The sequence below is a fragment of the Humulus lupulus genome, chromosome 7 (assembly GCF_963169125.1).
Source record: "Humulus lupulus chromosome 7, drHumLupu1.1, whole genome shotgun sequence".
Classification (NCBI taxonomy): Eukaryota; Viridiplantae; Streptophyta; class Magnoliopsida; order Rosales; family Cannabaceae; genus Humulus; species Humulus lupulus.
In genome coordinates, this window is record NC_084799.1 from 148074731 (window position 1) to 148092791 (window position 18061).

At 32.8% G+C, this 18061-nt stretch overlaps 1 protein-coding gene across 1 annotated transcript; it reads right to left on the bottom strand.

Moving 5' to 3' along the window:
* Window positions 1-7681: 7681 nt before the first annotated feature.
* LOC133792276 (uncharacterized) lies at window positions 7682-9421 on the bottom strand. Its single transcript, XM_062230184.1, has 2 exons — window positions 8518-9421; window positions 7682-8412 (listed from the first exon to the last, which is right to left on the bottom strand). Exons 1-2 carry the CDS (start codon window positions 9419-9421, stop codon window positions 7682-7684), a joined length of 1635 nt encoding a protein of 544 aa, XP_062086168.1.
* Window positions 9422-18061: the final 8640 nt, after the last annotated feature.

The window sequence follows — 18061 nt, forward strand, 5'->3', positions numbered from 1 at the left end:
ACAAAATTATTTGTCGTTGAACATTCACAGGTTTTTGAATTTATTTTTTCTTCAATGCTTAACTATAAGTTTGCTACATTTGTGTAACTCTAATTTATTTTTTCTTTCCAGGGGACAATAATGTCTTTGGCTGCTTTCACTCAGCCAGATGGTTAATATGCATCTTGATCATGTATTTTTTTGTCCTGGTATTATTGACCACATCTACATGTTTTTGATGATAAAGATGACAATCTCTATTCATTTCAACAGATGATTCTTGCCATGGGTTCAGAAGGTCTATTCTAGTTTTCCTTTCCTCTGTTTTTTCTCTAGTACTATGGGCGCGCTTTTTATTAATATTATATTTTCAGTGATTGGTTAGCCTTTTGGATTCCATATGTGATGCCCATTTAGATTGCAATGACCTGTTACATCTATAACAACAGGTTAATCTTGTAGTTTCTAGTTCCTGCAATCAAAGAGTCATGATTTAAATTTTAAGTCTTGTGGTTTAAATTTTAAAGAGTAGTAGTTTAAATTTTAAACCTTGCGATTTAAATTTTAAAGAGTTTTGGATTATATTTTAAACCTTATGCTTTAAAGTTTAAAGGGTCACGTTTTAGATTTTTAGCCAAGTAGTTTAAAATTTTTAAGCTTTGTAATTTACATTTTGAAGAGTTGTGGTTTAGATTTTAAGCTTTGATGTTTAACTTTTAAAGTGTCGCGATTTAAATTTATGTCTTGAGGTTTATATTTTAAATGATTGTTATTTATATTTTAAGCTTTGTAGTTTAAATTTTAAAGAGTTCTGGTTTAGATTTTAATCCTTGAGGTTTACATTTTAAAGGGATATGGTTTAGACTTTAAGCCTAATGGTTTAAATTTTAAGCACTGTTGTTTAGATTTTAAAAGATCGTGATTTATATTTTATATGATTGTGGTTTAGATTTTAAGCCTAATGGTTTAACTTTTAAGCTTTGTGGTTTAAATTTAAAAAAGTCATGATTTAAAATTCAAGCATTGTCATTTAAATTTTAAAGAGTCGTGGTTTAAATTTTAAGTCTTATGGTTTAAATTTTAAGCCTTGTGCTTTAATTTTTAAGCTTTGTGGTTTAAATTTTAAAGATCGACGGTTTAAATTTTAAAGAATCGTGGTTTATATTTTAAAAGATCATGGTTTATATTTTATATGGTCATAGTTTAGATTTTAAGCCTAGTGATTTAACTTTTAAGCCTTGTGGTTTAAAGTTTAAATATTCGTAATTTAAATTTTAAGCCTTGTGGTTTAAATTTTAAGTCTTGTGGCTTAAATTTTAAATAGACGTTGTAACACCCTGGTTACCCCAGAACCGTTACGGTGAACCGGAAATTTGACCCGCTACCCGAGTCCTTTGGTTAAAACGTGTTCTAAGTGTTATTAACAGGCTAAGGTGAAAATCAATAAAAATGAAATGATATATTTTATTAAATACATAAAACTGTTCATGGGCCCATAAAAACATTTACAAGTTATTTACAACTCAAAGAGGTCATTATAGTTTCAAAATTACAAACTCGTCGACCTAAGCAGCAAAAATAGGGTAAACCCCCTAGTTCCTATGAGAACTCCTTGGTCGTGGTGGTCAAGCGGCCGCATATGTACACATCACCACCTAAGCTCTCTACTCAGGGTTGGGTGAGCTTTTCTTTCCTTTTACCTGCACCACATAGCACCCATGAGCCAAAACCCAGCAAGAAAACACAGTATTGCATATAAACATTATCAAATGATTATCATTATAATCACACAGAGCTTATAGCTCTTAAACAGATGAGGGAATATCACTTGAGGTTCTAGTAAACTATACTCAGTGATTGACAAGCAAATCACTAATTTAAACAGAAGAGTGACTGCTGGGTAAGCCACTAGCCTTAAACAGATTAGAGACTGATGGGTAAGTCTCTGACTTAACAGATGAGTGACTGATGGGTAAGTCATACAAACGCTTATAGTATTCATCGAACTTGAGGTCGGTCCGGCATTAATGCTCTTTGAGTCATCCAATGCAATTATCAATTAGATCTAATCTTTATTGGCTTGCGTTGAACACGCTAAGGCCGTCCTAACTTATGAGTCAGCACTGTGTGACCAGTGCCCAGTACCACTGCCGAACCTGACTAATAAGTCACAGCTTCACAGTTGATACTGACACCTTTTCCAATTCTGACTAATGAGCCAGTACCATGCACAAGTGAGCAAGATTTGCTAAGCATTCAATAATCAATCCATGTCCACATTTACACAATCAACATGCCTCATGAACAACCATGCATGTCACATTTGGGGTGCAGTTTTCTTACCTCTGGTTCGAGCGAGAATTAATAGAAGAACGACCCTTGAGAATGACCTGTCTTTTTTTCCCTTAGCGGTTACCTGGCCATAACCAATTATGGGATTCCATCAATAAAATGAATAACAAAGGTTCCCAAACCAAAACCTAGCCTCCGAGACATCGGATACTACTAAACCGGGTAGTAGGATCGATCCCGAGGCCTAAGGCTAGAATCCCCAAGCCAAAAACTCATTTATGGCCAAAATGCCACTAAGGGCCGCGGCCCTCCTTGGCCATGCTGCGGCCCGCCCCTCAAACAGAGGCGGCCTCCTTCAACACCCCTCAAGAGTCGCGGCCCTCCCTAGCCATGTCGCGGCCCAACCCACAGTTCAGCCAAAACTCTGGTTTTTTTCCTCCCTTGCAATTTTCCTTGGAACCAACCTTTCAAACCAAGCTCAAACACCACTTAAACATCCAATACAACCCCTAAACTTGATCTATAACACTCCCTCATCAAAACCCAAGTTAAACCCCAACCAAAACTTCCATCAATTCCAACTATCCACAACAAAATCATAAGCTGAAACTAACAACCAAAACAAAGCAAACCAGGGAACTAGTGGCTAGAAACTTACCTCAAACTCAGGTTGTGATGCTCTTCAATGGTAGACCACTCTCCCAAACTCCCAAGGCCTACTTCCCAAGCTTAAATCCTCAACAAGTGCTCAAAAATCACAAAGAAGATGAAGGAGGAGGAAGGTACGGGCAAGCTCCAAGAACTTGCTCTGTTTTCCTCTTCTTCACAGCCATAAAGGGTTTATATCTATCCTAGGGGTAAAAAGACCATTATACCCCTAGGTCAATTAAGGGTTTCTAAAAGCTCCCAAGGGCAAAATTGTCATTTCCAACCTATCTTGTCAATCATAATTAACGCTCTCCAATTCCTGCTATTTTCGATAATCTCAAACACCAATAATTTATATCCCGTTACCCTTTAACTCCCGGTAACGCTCTAATTATTAAAATCACCCCGAGACTCATCCCGAGCCCCGAACTTAAACCTATTATGACTAGACTGCTAATCAATAATCCAAGATCATCTCTTGCCGAATAGCTCGAACAAACCCACATTATAATGTGTTCTCAACATCATATCATTAACATGCATACAATTATACAATTATACCCTCAACGGGTCAAATTACCATCACACCCCTGTTATCAAATGTGGACCCACATGCATGCGTTTAACATCATATTATAATATAATTCACATAAACATGCATATACTCATTTAATGGCATAATTAAACAATTATGGCCCTCCCGGCCTACTAATCCCGCCATTAAACCACATCGGAGAATTCGGGGCATTACAGACGTGGTTTAAATTTTAAGTCATGTGATTTAAATTTTAAAGAGCCGTGGTTTAAATTTTAAATAGTCATGGTTTAAATTTTAAAGACTGGTGGTTTAAATTTTAAAGAGTCGTGGTTTAGATTTTAAAGGATCATGGTCGTGGTTTAGATTTTAAGCTTAGTGGTTCAACTTTTGAACCTTGTGGTTTAAATTTTAAAGAGTCGTTTAAATTTTAAGCCTTGTGGTTTAAATTTTAAATAGTCGTGATTGAAATTTTAAGCCTTGTGATTTAAATTTTAAATAGTCGTGATTGAAATTTTAAGCCTTATGGTTTAAATTTTAAAGACTCATGGTTTAGATTTTAAAGGATCATGTTTTATATTTTATATGGTTGTGGTTTAGAATTTAAGGCCTAGTAGTTTAACGTTTTAGCCTTGTGGTTTAATTTTTAAGTCTTGTGGTTTAGATTTTAAGTCTTGTGGTTTAAATTTTAAAGAATCGTAATTTAAATTTTAAGCCTTGTACTTTATATTTTAAAGAGTCGTGTTTTAAATTTTAAGTCTTGTGTTTTGAATTTTAAAGACTAGTAGTTTAAATTTTAAAGAGTTGCGGTTTAAATTGATATGAATCATGATTTATATTTTATATGGTCATGGTTTATATTTTAAGCCTAGTGATTTAACTTTTAAGCCTTGTGGTTTAACTTTTAAAAAGTCGTGGTTTAAATTTTAAGTCTTGTGGTTTAAATTTTAAAGAGTCGTGGTTTAAATTTTAAGTCATGTGGTTTAAATTTTAAAGAATAGTGATTTAAATTTTTAAGAGTCGCGGTTTAGATTTATAAGAATCATGATTTATATTTTGTATGGTCGTTGTTTGGATTTTAAGCCTAATGGTTTAAATTTTAAAAAGTCGTGGTTTAAATTTTAAGTGTTGTGGTTTAAATTTTAAAGAGTCGTGGTTTAAATGTTAAGTCATGTGGTTTAAATTTTAAAGACTAGTGGTTTAAATTTTAAAGAGTTATGATTTAGATTTTAAAAGATCATGATTTATATTTTATTTGGTCGGGGTTTAGATTTTAAGCCTAGTGGTTTAACTTTTAAGCCTTGTGGTTTAAATTTTAAAAGGCGTGGTTTAAATTTTAAGTCTTGTGGTTTAAATTTTAAGCTTTGTGATTTAAATTTTAAAGAGTAGCAGTTTAGATTTTAAAGGATCATGTTTTATATTTTATATGATCGTGGTTTAGATTTTAAGCCTATTGGTTTAACTTTTAATCCTTGTGGTTTAAATTTTAAAAAGTCGTGGTTTAAATTTTAAGCCTTGTGGTTTAAATTGTAAAGAGTTGTAGTTTAAATTTTAAGCCTTGAGTTTAAATTTTAAAGACTAGTGGTTTAAATTTTAAAGAGTCATGGCTTAGATTTTAAAGAATCATGATTTATATTTTATATGGTTGGGGTTTATATTTTAAGCCTAGTAATTTAACTTTTAAGTCTTGTGGTTTAAATTTTAAAAGTCGTGGTTTAAATTTTAAAGAGTCGTTGTTTAGATTTTGAAAGATCAAGATTTAAATTTTAAGCCTAGCAGTTTAACTTTTAAGCATTGTGGTTCAAATTTTAAGCCTTGTGGTTTAAAGTTTAAAGATTTTGTGATTTAAGTTTGAACCCTTGTGATTTAAATTTGAAAGAGTCATTGGTTAAATTTTAAGTCTTGTGGCTTAAATTTTAAATAGACGTGGTTTAAATTTTAAAGAGTCGTGGTTTAAATTTTAAGTCTTGTGGTTTAAATTTTAAAGAGCTGTGATTTAGATTTTAAATTATCGTGATTTATATTTTATATGACCGGGGTTTAGATTTTAAGCCTAGTGATTTAACTTTTAGCCAATGTTTGGTAGGGAAGAAAGAAAATAAAAAAGATTGAAAAAATGAAGTGGAATGAAAAAGTAAAGGAAATAAAAGAAATGTATTTTCTCACCCATTTGTTTGGTAGAAAGAGAGGAAATAAAATTATTTTATTTCTTTTCTTTGGTATTTGAGTTAAAATTGAGAGGAAAAAAATATATTTTGACATTTTTGCCCTTATATTTATATGTTGTTTATACTCATATTAATCTTTATATGTATTACTCATTATTTTGATTATAAATTATCCTGCCTATTTTTTAAAATTAGATTTTTTTTAAGAAAATAAATAACTATGTCCACCCTTCTCTATTTTTTTTTCTTTCTTTTCATTCATATGCTTAAAATAAAACATATAAATAATTATATATTATAAAATTTAGACTAAAAATAAATAAACGAGCAAATATAAAAAGCTAAAATTAATATATATTATTTTTGAGTGGTATATAAAAATATGAAGATAAAGCATAAATGAATAATTTTAACATAGAAAGTTAAAAAAAAAGTATTGTGAACAAATTAATAAAATAAATATAAATATGATGTTTATATGGATAGTAGTAATTATATTCATGTATAAATAAAATAAAAAAATATTTTATAATAATTAATTTATTAAAAAGGAAATAGAGAAAATGTAGGAGTCACACAAGATTATTTTAGTGAAATAAAATTTGAAATTTCATTTTTTAAGATTACCAACTTAATTATTCAAATTAAATAATTAATTGTTGAACTGTTACAGAAATGTTTAAACAGACACAAAGACTGTTTGAACAGAAACCAGATATGTTTAAACAGTTTGTGACCAGAAGACAAAAACGAACATAAAGTAAAGAACACACGAATTTTTACGTGGTATCAGCAATCTTTGCAAATTGCTACTAGTCCACGAGGCCACGCCCAGAGAATGAAATTTATTAGAAGAATATCTAAACGATTACAAAACCAAATTGACTTATACAAATAAAGACTCCCTCTTGAATTTGTCGCAATTGTTGTAATCTAAACTCCTAATCAAATTTCTGAAGTGCTAAGATCTTGAACTCCCTTCAAATCATAACACTTGCACTTTTCCTCCCGAAAAGTGACTCACGAACAAGACTTCTCCTGAAGCTTGATGACCAATGTCCAAGTGTGTTCAACCTGCACAATTAACACAAAGAAAACAATACAGAAGTACACTGTAATAAACTACTAAGAACTTCCTGGACTCAAGTTCTTCACATAATAAAAAGTCTCTCTAAAACTTGAAAAATATTTGGAAAATAATACTCCAAGAGAGTTGATCAAAAACCAGCGACCTAAGGATGATTATATACTTTTTAGAATCCCTTTAGGTCGTGGAAAACAAATCAGAAATCAAACAGCCAATAAATGGAAAATCTTCCAAAACAGGAAAGTCAGAATCTGTTCAAACAGACTGGCAAGCCGTTCAAACAGATTGGCAATCCGTTCAAACAGATTCATTGAACCTGGACAGTTTTTCAACCCAGTTTCCTTAAATAAATAAGGAAACAATATATACATTATCACTGCAAGTTGTACACGATTTCTGGGTAACCACATCAGATCAACAAATAAAAATAAATACTAATAATTTCCATATAAATTAATTTCAAGAAAAGATATTCTTTTATAGGAAATTATATATTTATTTTATAATCATATATAGAATAATCTGATTATAGAAAACATATCACAACAAAACAGAAAACTACCCATTTTCGAAATTTACCACAAAATATTACAAAACAGGAAACTACCAATTTCGAAAATACTCTTTTAATTAATTTTGTCATTATTGTCAAATATGCCAATAAAGGATTTTACAATCTCCCCATTTGGCAATTTGATAGACAAAATTAATTCAAAAACCTGCAACACAAATGTTAGTGATAAGTAAAGAGAAAGAACTCCCCCTGCAAACATGCATTAACTTATAACAAACATGTAAATAAACTAGACTTAACTCCCCCCTCAAAATAAGAAGGTCCAGAGTTAAACAAAACATCAAACAAACAGGTTTTTGGAAAGTATCTACTCTCCCCCTTTGTGTCTATCAAAGAAGCCAAAAAACCATAAAACAAAAAAGAGTATCAATGTTTAATTAACAAAAACTAAAATAAAACTAAACAATTGGATCTTTGGACAGAGATTGAACAGCCTCCAACACAGAACGTTGCAGTCCTTCAATTGACATCACTCGAGCAGTCAAAGAATCAACAGAGGCTCGAACAGCAGCTATTTCTGTTGCAACAAGTCCTGAATCTGTGGCAACAGAGGAGGAGGCATGAGGAATGTCATCCGAGGCAATCTTCAGAGATTGGGGCTTGACTTTCTTGGAGGATGGAGCAGCAGTGGCTTCAGTAGGAGGGGCAGAGGCCTTGTAGGAAGCAGCAGTAGTGGGTGCCACCAAGTCTTCTTGATCACGTTGGAGATCTTTTTTCTGCATACTCAACACTTTATAAATAACTTGAGGAAAAGGAAGATTCAAGTTTTTACTATTACCTTTGTGAAACCCAATGATTTGATCATGAATGATCGAAGCCAAATTTATACCAAGACCGGTCCCCACCTTGTACAAAAATGATGTCATATCAAAAGAGATAGTGGCGGTGTGAGAAGTGGGCTTCCAATTTGTTGTGGCAAACTTATGGAGAACAGCATAAGTGTAGGTGAGATTGGAGACCGAGATGACTGTATTAGAAGGCCATACCATTTTTTGACCTACCAATTCAGTGATAACCATGTCCTTGTCAAGAGAGGCACCATCAACATCATCCTCGACATCAAGGGGAAGATGCAAAGCAAGAGCAATGTCTTGAGGAGAAAAAGAGAACCAATGGCCCCTAACAAACACTTTATGATACAAAGAAGATTTAGGTTCTATAATTTCATGAGTAAGATTGGCATAGAATTCCTTGACTATTCTATCCACAAAACCAAAAAATTTAACCAAGGAACCTGTCCATTGTCGATCTTGAAGCATTGTTAGCACACCAAAAGGACGATGATCACTCAAGACATAATTTCTTTCAATGATAAATTTCCTTTGAGCATATAGAACCATATCACGTGCATTATCATTATAGCAAAAAATGGAAGAATAAGGTTTGAAATTTACCCCTGAACGTTTTGGAGAAGGTGTAGGATCAGAAATAGGTTTCTTCCCTTTAGCCTTGGATGTCAAAGGGGTTTCAATTTGTTCTGAGTCAGATTCGGCTTCTTGTTCAGAGGGAACAACGTCTTCTTTTTTTGGCTCATCAGACTCAGCCTCTGATTCTACATTGTCAGGAACCGTTTCATCAGACAATGTGGTATCACGGGTTGCTTCAGATTCAGACTTTTCTTCCTCAGGACCAGATTCGGAGGAAGACACTGATGGAGGATGAGCCTTCAGTCTTTTCTTAGTAGCAGTCAAGGGAGAAGAGGACTCGTCCATTCCCAATTTCCTTTTGGGAGTCACATAATTTTTCTTGGACTGGCTCAGTTTCAAGGGCAATTTGAGCAACCCAGCAGCAGCAGCTTTGAAAGAAGATGAAACATTTTTTGAATTTGCCCTAGCCGCCAAAGACGAATCAATCGGAAGAGGAGAATGGTCCTTGGCTCGAGAGGGCACCACCACTTCAGATGGTGGTGCAACATCAACAATGTCAGCAGAGATATCTAGAAACACCATGGGGTGTTCATGAGAGAGCGAAAACACTTTCTTATGTGCCTTGGATTTGCAAGATTTTCCAACAGATGTGGCAGCTGCTGGAACAGAAAGAGGCGTCGTTGACATAGATGGAGGAGGCGAAGGAGATGGCACCTTTCGGGATTGAGAAGCAGGGATCTTCTTGGAGGAAGCACCACGAGTTCTCACCATTTTTTTCTCTGAAAAATAGAAAGCACTTACAAGAAAATGAGAGAAAAAAAATTAGAAGGAGAAGAAATAACTGAGTGAAATCGTGGGTGAGAAAAAATAGGGTAATGGCAAGCCTTTTTAAATACAATACTTACCCAATTTGGACACCACGGCAATAAAAGGTTTTTTTTTTTTAATTTTAATTGAAATAATAAAAGGAAACAACCTTTAATACACACGATCTTCATACAACTTACCCTTTTTTTTTTAAATTTCAGTTTATGAAAAATAATAAAAATCCCAAACCAAAAAAGGTAACCAAAAAAAATACCCACACGATCTTCTTATTCACTTTTTCCTTTTTTTTTTTTTATAAACAATTCTAAACAAAGTACAAGACAATAAAGATACAAATCATGGTATTCCAAATTGAGAAAGAAGATAAAAATAAATTCCTTGGAGACAAATAATATATTAAATCACACAATTAAATGCATAATTTCACATAATTACCACAATGATTCGGTCCACCATGAATTTCCTTGTCAAAATTTTTATTATTATTTTTTTATTTTCATTTTATATATATGCACAAAAATAAAACTCAACCAAAATAAAAACTGCTTTAATCAATGTGAGTCATCCTGATAAGAATAAAATCAAGCAAATAAAAATAATAAGTATACCATGGATAAGAACACTTGTGAAAACAAACAATTAGAAAGAATATTCGAGAGAAATAAGCCACAATTCAGTCACAAGCACATATTCTTAAGTGAATCAATCAACATGTATGAGACTTACACACATTTTTTATTTTTTATAAACTGTGTATGATTTTTTTATTGCATTGTTTCAAGCATAAGTGTGTGACAGTGTATGCAAGGGAACATTGCCCAATGAAAAATAAGTCTTTTTCGAAATTAAAAATAATTGTAACCCATGAAGACGCTGTCACACTACACCAGTGGTAGCCCTTTTCTTTGGTAGCGTATCCTCTTTATAACTCCGAATTACAAAGTTCCAACTTACTCAAAAGACGGCTTTCACACACTGATGTAGGTAGCTCTATTCTTGCACAGGAGCTTGAAACAATGCTACACAAAAGGAAGCTCAAACATTAAACATTGATTAATTTACTCGAATATGCCTAGGAGGAATTGATTAAATTTCTCTCAAGAATATACAACCAAAGATTCATAAACACAAGACAGATTATCCAGCTTGACACACAACAAAATTTTCAAATTGATTGACAATTTTCTTAACCAAAAATAACACACAATAGATCAAGCGGACAACACCATAACAAGAGAATTTAAAGAGAACAAACCCCCAAAGATTTTCGGAGGAAATCAAAGCGAACCGAATCAAGAGCTTTAGTGAAAATATCTGCAATTTGTTTATGTGTTTCAATATATTCCAAGACAAGAACTTTATTTTCAACTAATTCTCTTATGAAATGATGACGAATATCAATATGTTTAGTACGAGAATGTTGCACAGGATTTTTTGAAATATTAATTGCACTTGTATTATCACAAAAAATAGTTAAAGTGTCAAGATCAAACCCATAATCCATCATCATTTGCTTCATCCACAAAAGTTGTGCACAATAACTTCCCGCTGCAATGTATTCGGCCTCAGCTGTTGAGAGAGAAATAGAATTCTGTTTCTTGCTGTGCCAAGAGACAAGATTATTTCCCAAGAAGAAACATCCTCCACTAGTGCTTTTTCTGTCATCAGTGTTACCTGCCCAATCAGCATCACTAAAACACACTAGATTAGGGTTAGTTTCTTTTGAATACCAAATACCATAATCAGCAGTTTGATAACTCTACAAAATAGAGTTATTTTACCACTTTTTATGTGCTAATTGTTGCTTAATTCTTGAGTTTTTAAGTAATTTATTAAGTTTTTAAGTAATTTTGAATTTATTAGTCTTATCATGATTTTATATACTTTTGTGTGTTTTTATAGTATTTTGTTGTAAAATATTGTAGTTAATTATTTGAATTGTTATTGTTAAGTTAGTGGTAAAAAAATGTTGTATTATTGAACTTAAATGTAAAATATAATTAAGTTATAATTAATATTTTCAAAGAATTAAATTGATTTATTTTATAATTGAAAATATTGTATTATGATTTATTTTATATTTATTTTGTAGGGAATTTATGCTCTTGAAAAGCAATGAAATTGATGAAAAAAAAGTGGCATTTCAAGGAAAAGAAAGTAAAATTGTGGCATTTATGAAGAGGAAATAGCAAAATTTGGCACTTTTGCCATCTCACTTCCCCAAGTCTCCAGGCCCATCACATGAAGCCCAAGCCACACTTCCCCAAGTCTCATCTGCCTCCTGCGCCAACACCCAGCTCCAACTTAATCACTCCATTTTCACCTCCTGGCTCCTTCAGCATATCAATCCGCCAGCCTCCATTCAGCCACCAGCACCCAGCGTGACTCCACGCCTGCCCAAGCCTGAAGCAAGCAGCCCCAAAGCCTCTCACCCATGCATGCCACTTTTTGAGCCCACAAAAATGCTTTTGTACCATTTGTCCCCTATGACAAAAATACCACTTTTTACCTCACTTTCTACACATTTTACCCCAAAACATCATAATTACACCTTATAATTTACCCCTATTTGCCATATTATAATTAATTAAATTAATTTAATCAATTTAATTAATTTAAATTGATTATTTTAATCATCATTTTTTGCTATAAATAAGGGGTTTGGGGTGTCCATTTTAGGAGGGAGGTTAATATACCATAATTTCTACACATTTCAAAACCTCTCCATTCTCTTCATCTTCTTCTTCTTTTTGGTTATTTTCTATGTATTTTTAGAGGAAATATTTGGGGGTTTCTCCTCCAAATTTTCCTATTTATGTTTGTAATTTTTAGTGTGTATTTGCTATTCTAGTTATGAGTTTCTAATCTTTTTAAGATTATTAAGGTGATGATGAAACAATTTGTAACTAGATAGTGTTTATTTTGTATATTGATTTCCCATTTTGTGCAATAAAATTTATGGATTTTTCTTGCTCAAATATCTTCTTTCTTCTTAAATATCATGTATTTTGGATTGTTAGCACATATTTACACTTTGTTCTTCATTAGTGCTAAAACATAATATTCTTTGTGTAAGATGTGTCATTAAATTGTACACATCCATGCTTAGAACAAAAATATTATGTTTTTCCCTATAAATAATGTTTATTGATTTATTTGTTATTTCATTAGATTGACTTACACTAAATGCTTTGAAATTATAATTTTGAAAAGTGAAGAAAAATCTTATCTTTTTAGAAATAATTTGTGCTTAAAATTATAAATCTATTTAGAAAATGATAGTTTGATTTATTTTAACTATTACTAAAACTTGGGAATTAATGTACTTATAAATATTATTGAACTTATATTCTGTGGATTCTAATCCTTAATAATCTTATTTTACTATCTTGATTTTTACTTTTAATTTATATTTATATATATTGTCTTTCATTTTTATATTATTGTCTTTTCTTGTATTTTCATTATTCAAAAATCTCTTCAATCTTTGGGGCTAGGTTAGAATTTACTACTTTTGATTTAAAATAGTTTTCTCTTTTCGATTTTAGACAACTCCTTTGGGTTCGACATCCTTGCTTACACGATCACTATTCTATATGAACGATTTGTGCGCTTGCAATTTATAAATTTTTAAATATACCCGTTTTGGGTCCATCACAGTCCCATGAACATATCGAATGATTCTTTTGACAGCTGCAACATGAGACTCCATGGGATTTCCTTGATACCTGGCACACACACCAACACTATAACTCAAATCAGGTCGACTAGCAGTGAGATAAAGAAGACTACCAATCATGCTCCTATACAGTGTAGGATCCACTTTGACACCATTTTCATCTTTGGATAGCTTGACAGTCGTTCCCATTGGTGTTTTGGCAATCTTTGAACTTTCAAGTCCAAACTTTTTCACCAAGTTCTTAGCATATTTGCTTTGAGAAATAAATGTGCCTTCATCTAATTGCTTGACTTGCAAACCTAAGAAATAGGTCAATTCTCCCACCATGCTCATTTCAAATTCTTCTTTCATTTGTTTCACAAATACCTGCACCTCATTGTCAGAAGTAGAACCAAACACAATATCATCAACATAAATCTGAGCAATAATTATGTTAGATTTAATATTTTTGATAAACAAAGTTTTATCTACTCCACCCCTTTTGTATCCATGAGAAACAAGAAATTGAGAGAGTCTCTCATACCAAGCCCGAGGGGCTTGCTTCAAACCATATAGAGCTTTCTCCAATTTGTAAACATGATCAGGTGCATGGGGATCTTCAAACCCTTTGGGTTGTTCAACATATACCTCTTCATTCAAGATCCCATTGAGAAATGCAGATTTGACATCCATTTGGAACAACTTGAAACCAATCAAGCAAGCAATAGACAATAATAATCTAATTGATTCAAGTCTTGCAACAGGTGCAAATGTTTCATCAAAGTCTATTCCTTCCACTTGTGTGTACCCTTGTGCCACTAATCTTGCTTTATTTCGCACGATTGTACCAAATTCATCAGATTTATTTTTGAAAATCCATTTTGTGCCAATAATATTGGTATGCAATGGTCTTTGCACAAGGATCCACACTTTGTTTCTAAAAAATTGTTCCAATTCCTCCTGCATAGCTTTAATCCAATTTTCATCAGTTAAAGCTTCTTTCACATTTTTAGGCTCAATTAGAGATAAGAAACAAACAAATTGAACAACATTACTAAACCTTCTTCATGTTACCATACTGTCTTTTGGATTTCCAAGTATTAAATCTGCTGGATGATTTAACTTAACTCTGGTTGATGGCTCCTTTTGAACTTCATCCAAAATAATATCTGGAAATTTCTTTTCTGTCTGTCCAGAATCTGTTTCATCGGATTCGCGATATGTTGGAACAGATGGACCAGACGTTGCAACAGTAGTATCACTGACACAAGCTTCTTCGTGTTTTTCAATAGGTTCATCAATAAACCTTTCAATTTCTTCCTCAGTAGAAAACTCAGAAAAATCCCTGGAATCATCAATAACAACGTTAGCTGACTCCATTACAGTTTGGGTTCTCATGTTATACACACGATAGGCCCTACTGTTAGTGGAGTATCCAATAAAAACACCTTCATCACTCTTAGCATCAAATTTACCAAGATTTTCTCTATCTCTCAAAATGTAACAAACACATCCAAAAACATGAAAGTAAGCCACACTTGGTTTCTTACCTTTCCAAATTTCATAAGATGTTTTAGATGTACCTGGACAAAGAAAAACACGATTTTTGATATAGCAAGTAGTGTTAATTGCTTCTGCCCATAACTGTTTGGTCAATTTTTTGCTGTTTAGCATCACTCTAGCCATTTCTTGAAGAGTGCGGTTTTTCCTTTCTACAACTCCATTCTATTGAGGAGTTTTGGGAGCTGAAAACTCATGAGAGATACCTGCAAACTTACAAAAATCATCATAGACAGAATTCTCAAATTCTTTACCATGATCACTTCTTATACGAACAATTTTTCCAATGTTGCAATCTTTTTCAACTTTTAATTTCAAGCAAAGAGTTTTAAAGGCATCAAAAGTGTCAGATTTTTCTTTCAAGAAATCCACCCAAGTATATCTAGAAAAATCATCCACACAAACAAAAATATACCTTTTCCCATTTAAACTCTTAATTTGAATTGGACCCATAAGATCCATGTGAAGCAATTCTAAAACTTTCGAAGTATTTATGTCAGAAACACTTTTATGTGTAATTTTTAATTGCTTACCAAGTTGACAACTCTTGCACTTACCATCAGATTCTTTACCTAGCTTAGGTAAACCACGAACACTCCCTGCATGTGACAATTTTTTAAAGGTTTTGAAATTTATGTGACCAAATTTAGCATGCCACATATCAGTGTTATTACTCACAACAGATTGACACATAATAGATAGCAAAAGAGTGTAGCAATTGTCATTAGATCTATAACCTTCAAGAACATTCTCACCATTCTTGTTTAAAACAAAACAATTCTCTTTATCAAAGTTAACCGTATAACCTTGATCACAAATTTGACTTATGCTTAGAAGATTAGCTTTAAGACCTTCCACAAGTAACACTCTTTTGATTCTAGGCAACCCTTCAAAGTTAAGAGTACCCATACCAAGAACATTACCTTCAATTCCATTGCCAAAAGTAACAGACCCACAATGCAAAGGTTTTATGTCTGTAAGAATAGACTTGTCACCTGTCATATATCTTGAACAACCACTGTCAAAATACCAAAAATATGAAGAAGCAGATCTATCATATTCACTAGTAAAACCAGCAAAACAATTATTCTTTTTTATCCATATTTTCTTTGATTGAACATTTTCCTTTTTTACTCTTTTGAAATTATCAAAATAATTGAATTTTTCAAAATATTCATTGTTAGCAAAATTCATAAGAGTAAAACACTTAGGACGAATATGACCATTCCTACCACAAAAATGACAGATTGGAATGAATTTTTCGAACTTACCATTGGATTTACCTGCTGACTGTGTCCTTTCTGTTGGAACAATCCGAGTACCGGATACAACAGATTTCAGTGAGGATGACACAGGAACATCAGACGGTAACATCCCAGCCGAGATAAAGACAGTTTTCTTTGATTTTTGAGAACTTGAAGCACCCAGTCCCACATGACTTCTTTGACCTGAATTCTGTATATTCTAAAAAACAGTTGAACCGGGGTTAAGCATTCTAACATTTTTCTCAAGAGTATCCAAATCTTTAGACAACTTATTAATTTCAACATTTTTTGAAATTATTTCTTTTTCAAAATTTTCATTTAAATTAGTAAGTTGTTTAATTTCAAAGGATAAATCTTTATTTTTGCTTACCAATAACCGATTTTCAGAACACACTTTCACCCATGAACCATACATCTTTTTGTAAGATTCACTCAAGGACTCATCATTCAATTCAGATTCATCACTATCAGAATTTTCTTCATCTTTTGAAACATTATTCAAGCAAACAATTTTTTCATTTTCAGATTTAGAACCAGGTAAAATAGAAGTGAGAGCGACATTACCTTCCTCATCTTCACTACTTTCAGAGTCATTATCACTCCAAGTCGCAATCATACCTTTTTTGTTCTTTTTCAAAGTATTTGCACATTCAGACTGGATGTGACCAAATCCCTCACATTCCCTGCACTGAATACCCTTTTTATTAGTTTGAAAAGGTTTAAGAGAAGAAGGATTACCTTTTGACATCTTGCCATTGAATTTCTTGTTTCCTATCTTATTCATATATTTTCAAAAATTCTTTGCAATCATTGCCATTTCATTATCACCATCTTCATCATCTGAGACTTCCTTTTCAGTGCTCTTGAAAGCTATGGTTTTCTCCTTTTCTTTGGAAGTACTTGGCTTGTCTTTTTGACGATTCTTTTGATTTAACTCAAAGGTACGAAGTGACCCCATCAGTTCTTCTACCTTCATAGTACTGAAGTTTTTTGCCTCTTCCATAGCAGTGAGCTTAATATTGAACCTGTCAGGAAGAACTCGAACGATTTTTCTAACAAGAACAGAATCATCAAGTTTTTCACCAAGTGCAAAATACTCATTAGAAATATCAGATAATCTCTCATAAAATTCAGATAGTGTTTCAGAATCAGACATTCTAAGGTCATCAAACCTAGTTTGTAACATAATAAATCTAAACCTTTTAACATCTACAGTTCCTTCGAATTGAGTTTGAAGAATTGTCCAAGCATCTTTAGCCGAGACACACGTGGAAACAAGTTTTATAAAACTTTCCCCAACACCATTAAATATGGCGTGAAGAGCTTTATTATTATAGCTGGATAATTTTTCTTCTTCTGTGTCCCAAATAAGTTCAGATTTTACAATTGTGCTTCCATCTTCACTTTTTTCAGTAGGAGGTGACCATCCAGACAGAATTGCTCTCCATGCTTTCTCATCTTGAGCTTTTATGAAAGCTCTCATCCTAACTTTCCAATATGGATAGTTTGAGTCATTTAGCAATGGAGGTCGAGACACCGAACTACCTTCTGCAAGACATTTCACACAAAACAAATCAAACGGAAAATAACCACAAGATCTCACTAAGAGTTTAGTGAACCGCTCTAATACCAATTGAAATTCCGTTTTTTAAGATTACCAACTTAATTATTCAAATAAAATAATTAATTGTTGAACTGTTACAGAAATGTTTAAACAGACACAAAGACTGTTTGAACAGAAACCAGATATGTTTAAATAGTTTGTGACCAGAAGACAAAAACGAACATAAAGTAAAGAACACACGAATTTTTACGTGGTATCAGCAATCTTTGCAGATTGCTACTAGTCCACGAGGCCACGCCCAGAGAATGAAATTTATTAGAAGAATATCTAAATGATTACAAAACCAAATTGACTTATACAAATAAAGACTCCCTCTTGAATTTGTCGCAACTGTTGTAATCTAAACTCCTAATCAAATTTCTGAAGTGCTAAGATCTTGAACTCCCTTCAAATCATAACACTTGCACTTTTCCTCCCGAAAAGTGACTCACGAACAAGACTTCTCCCGAAGCTTGATGACCAATGTCCAAGTGTGT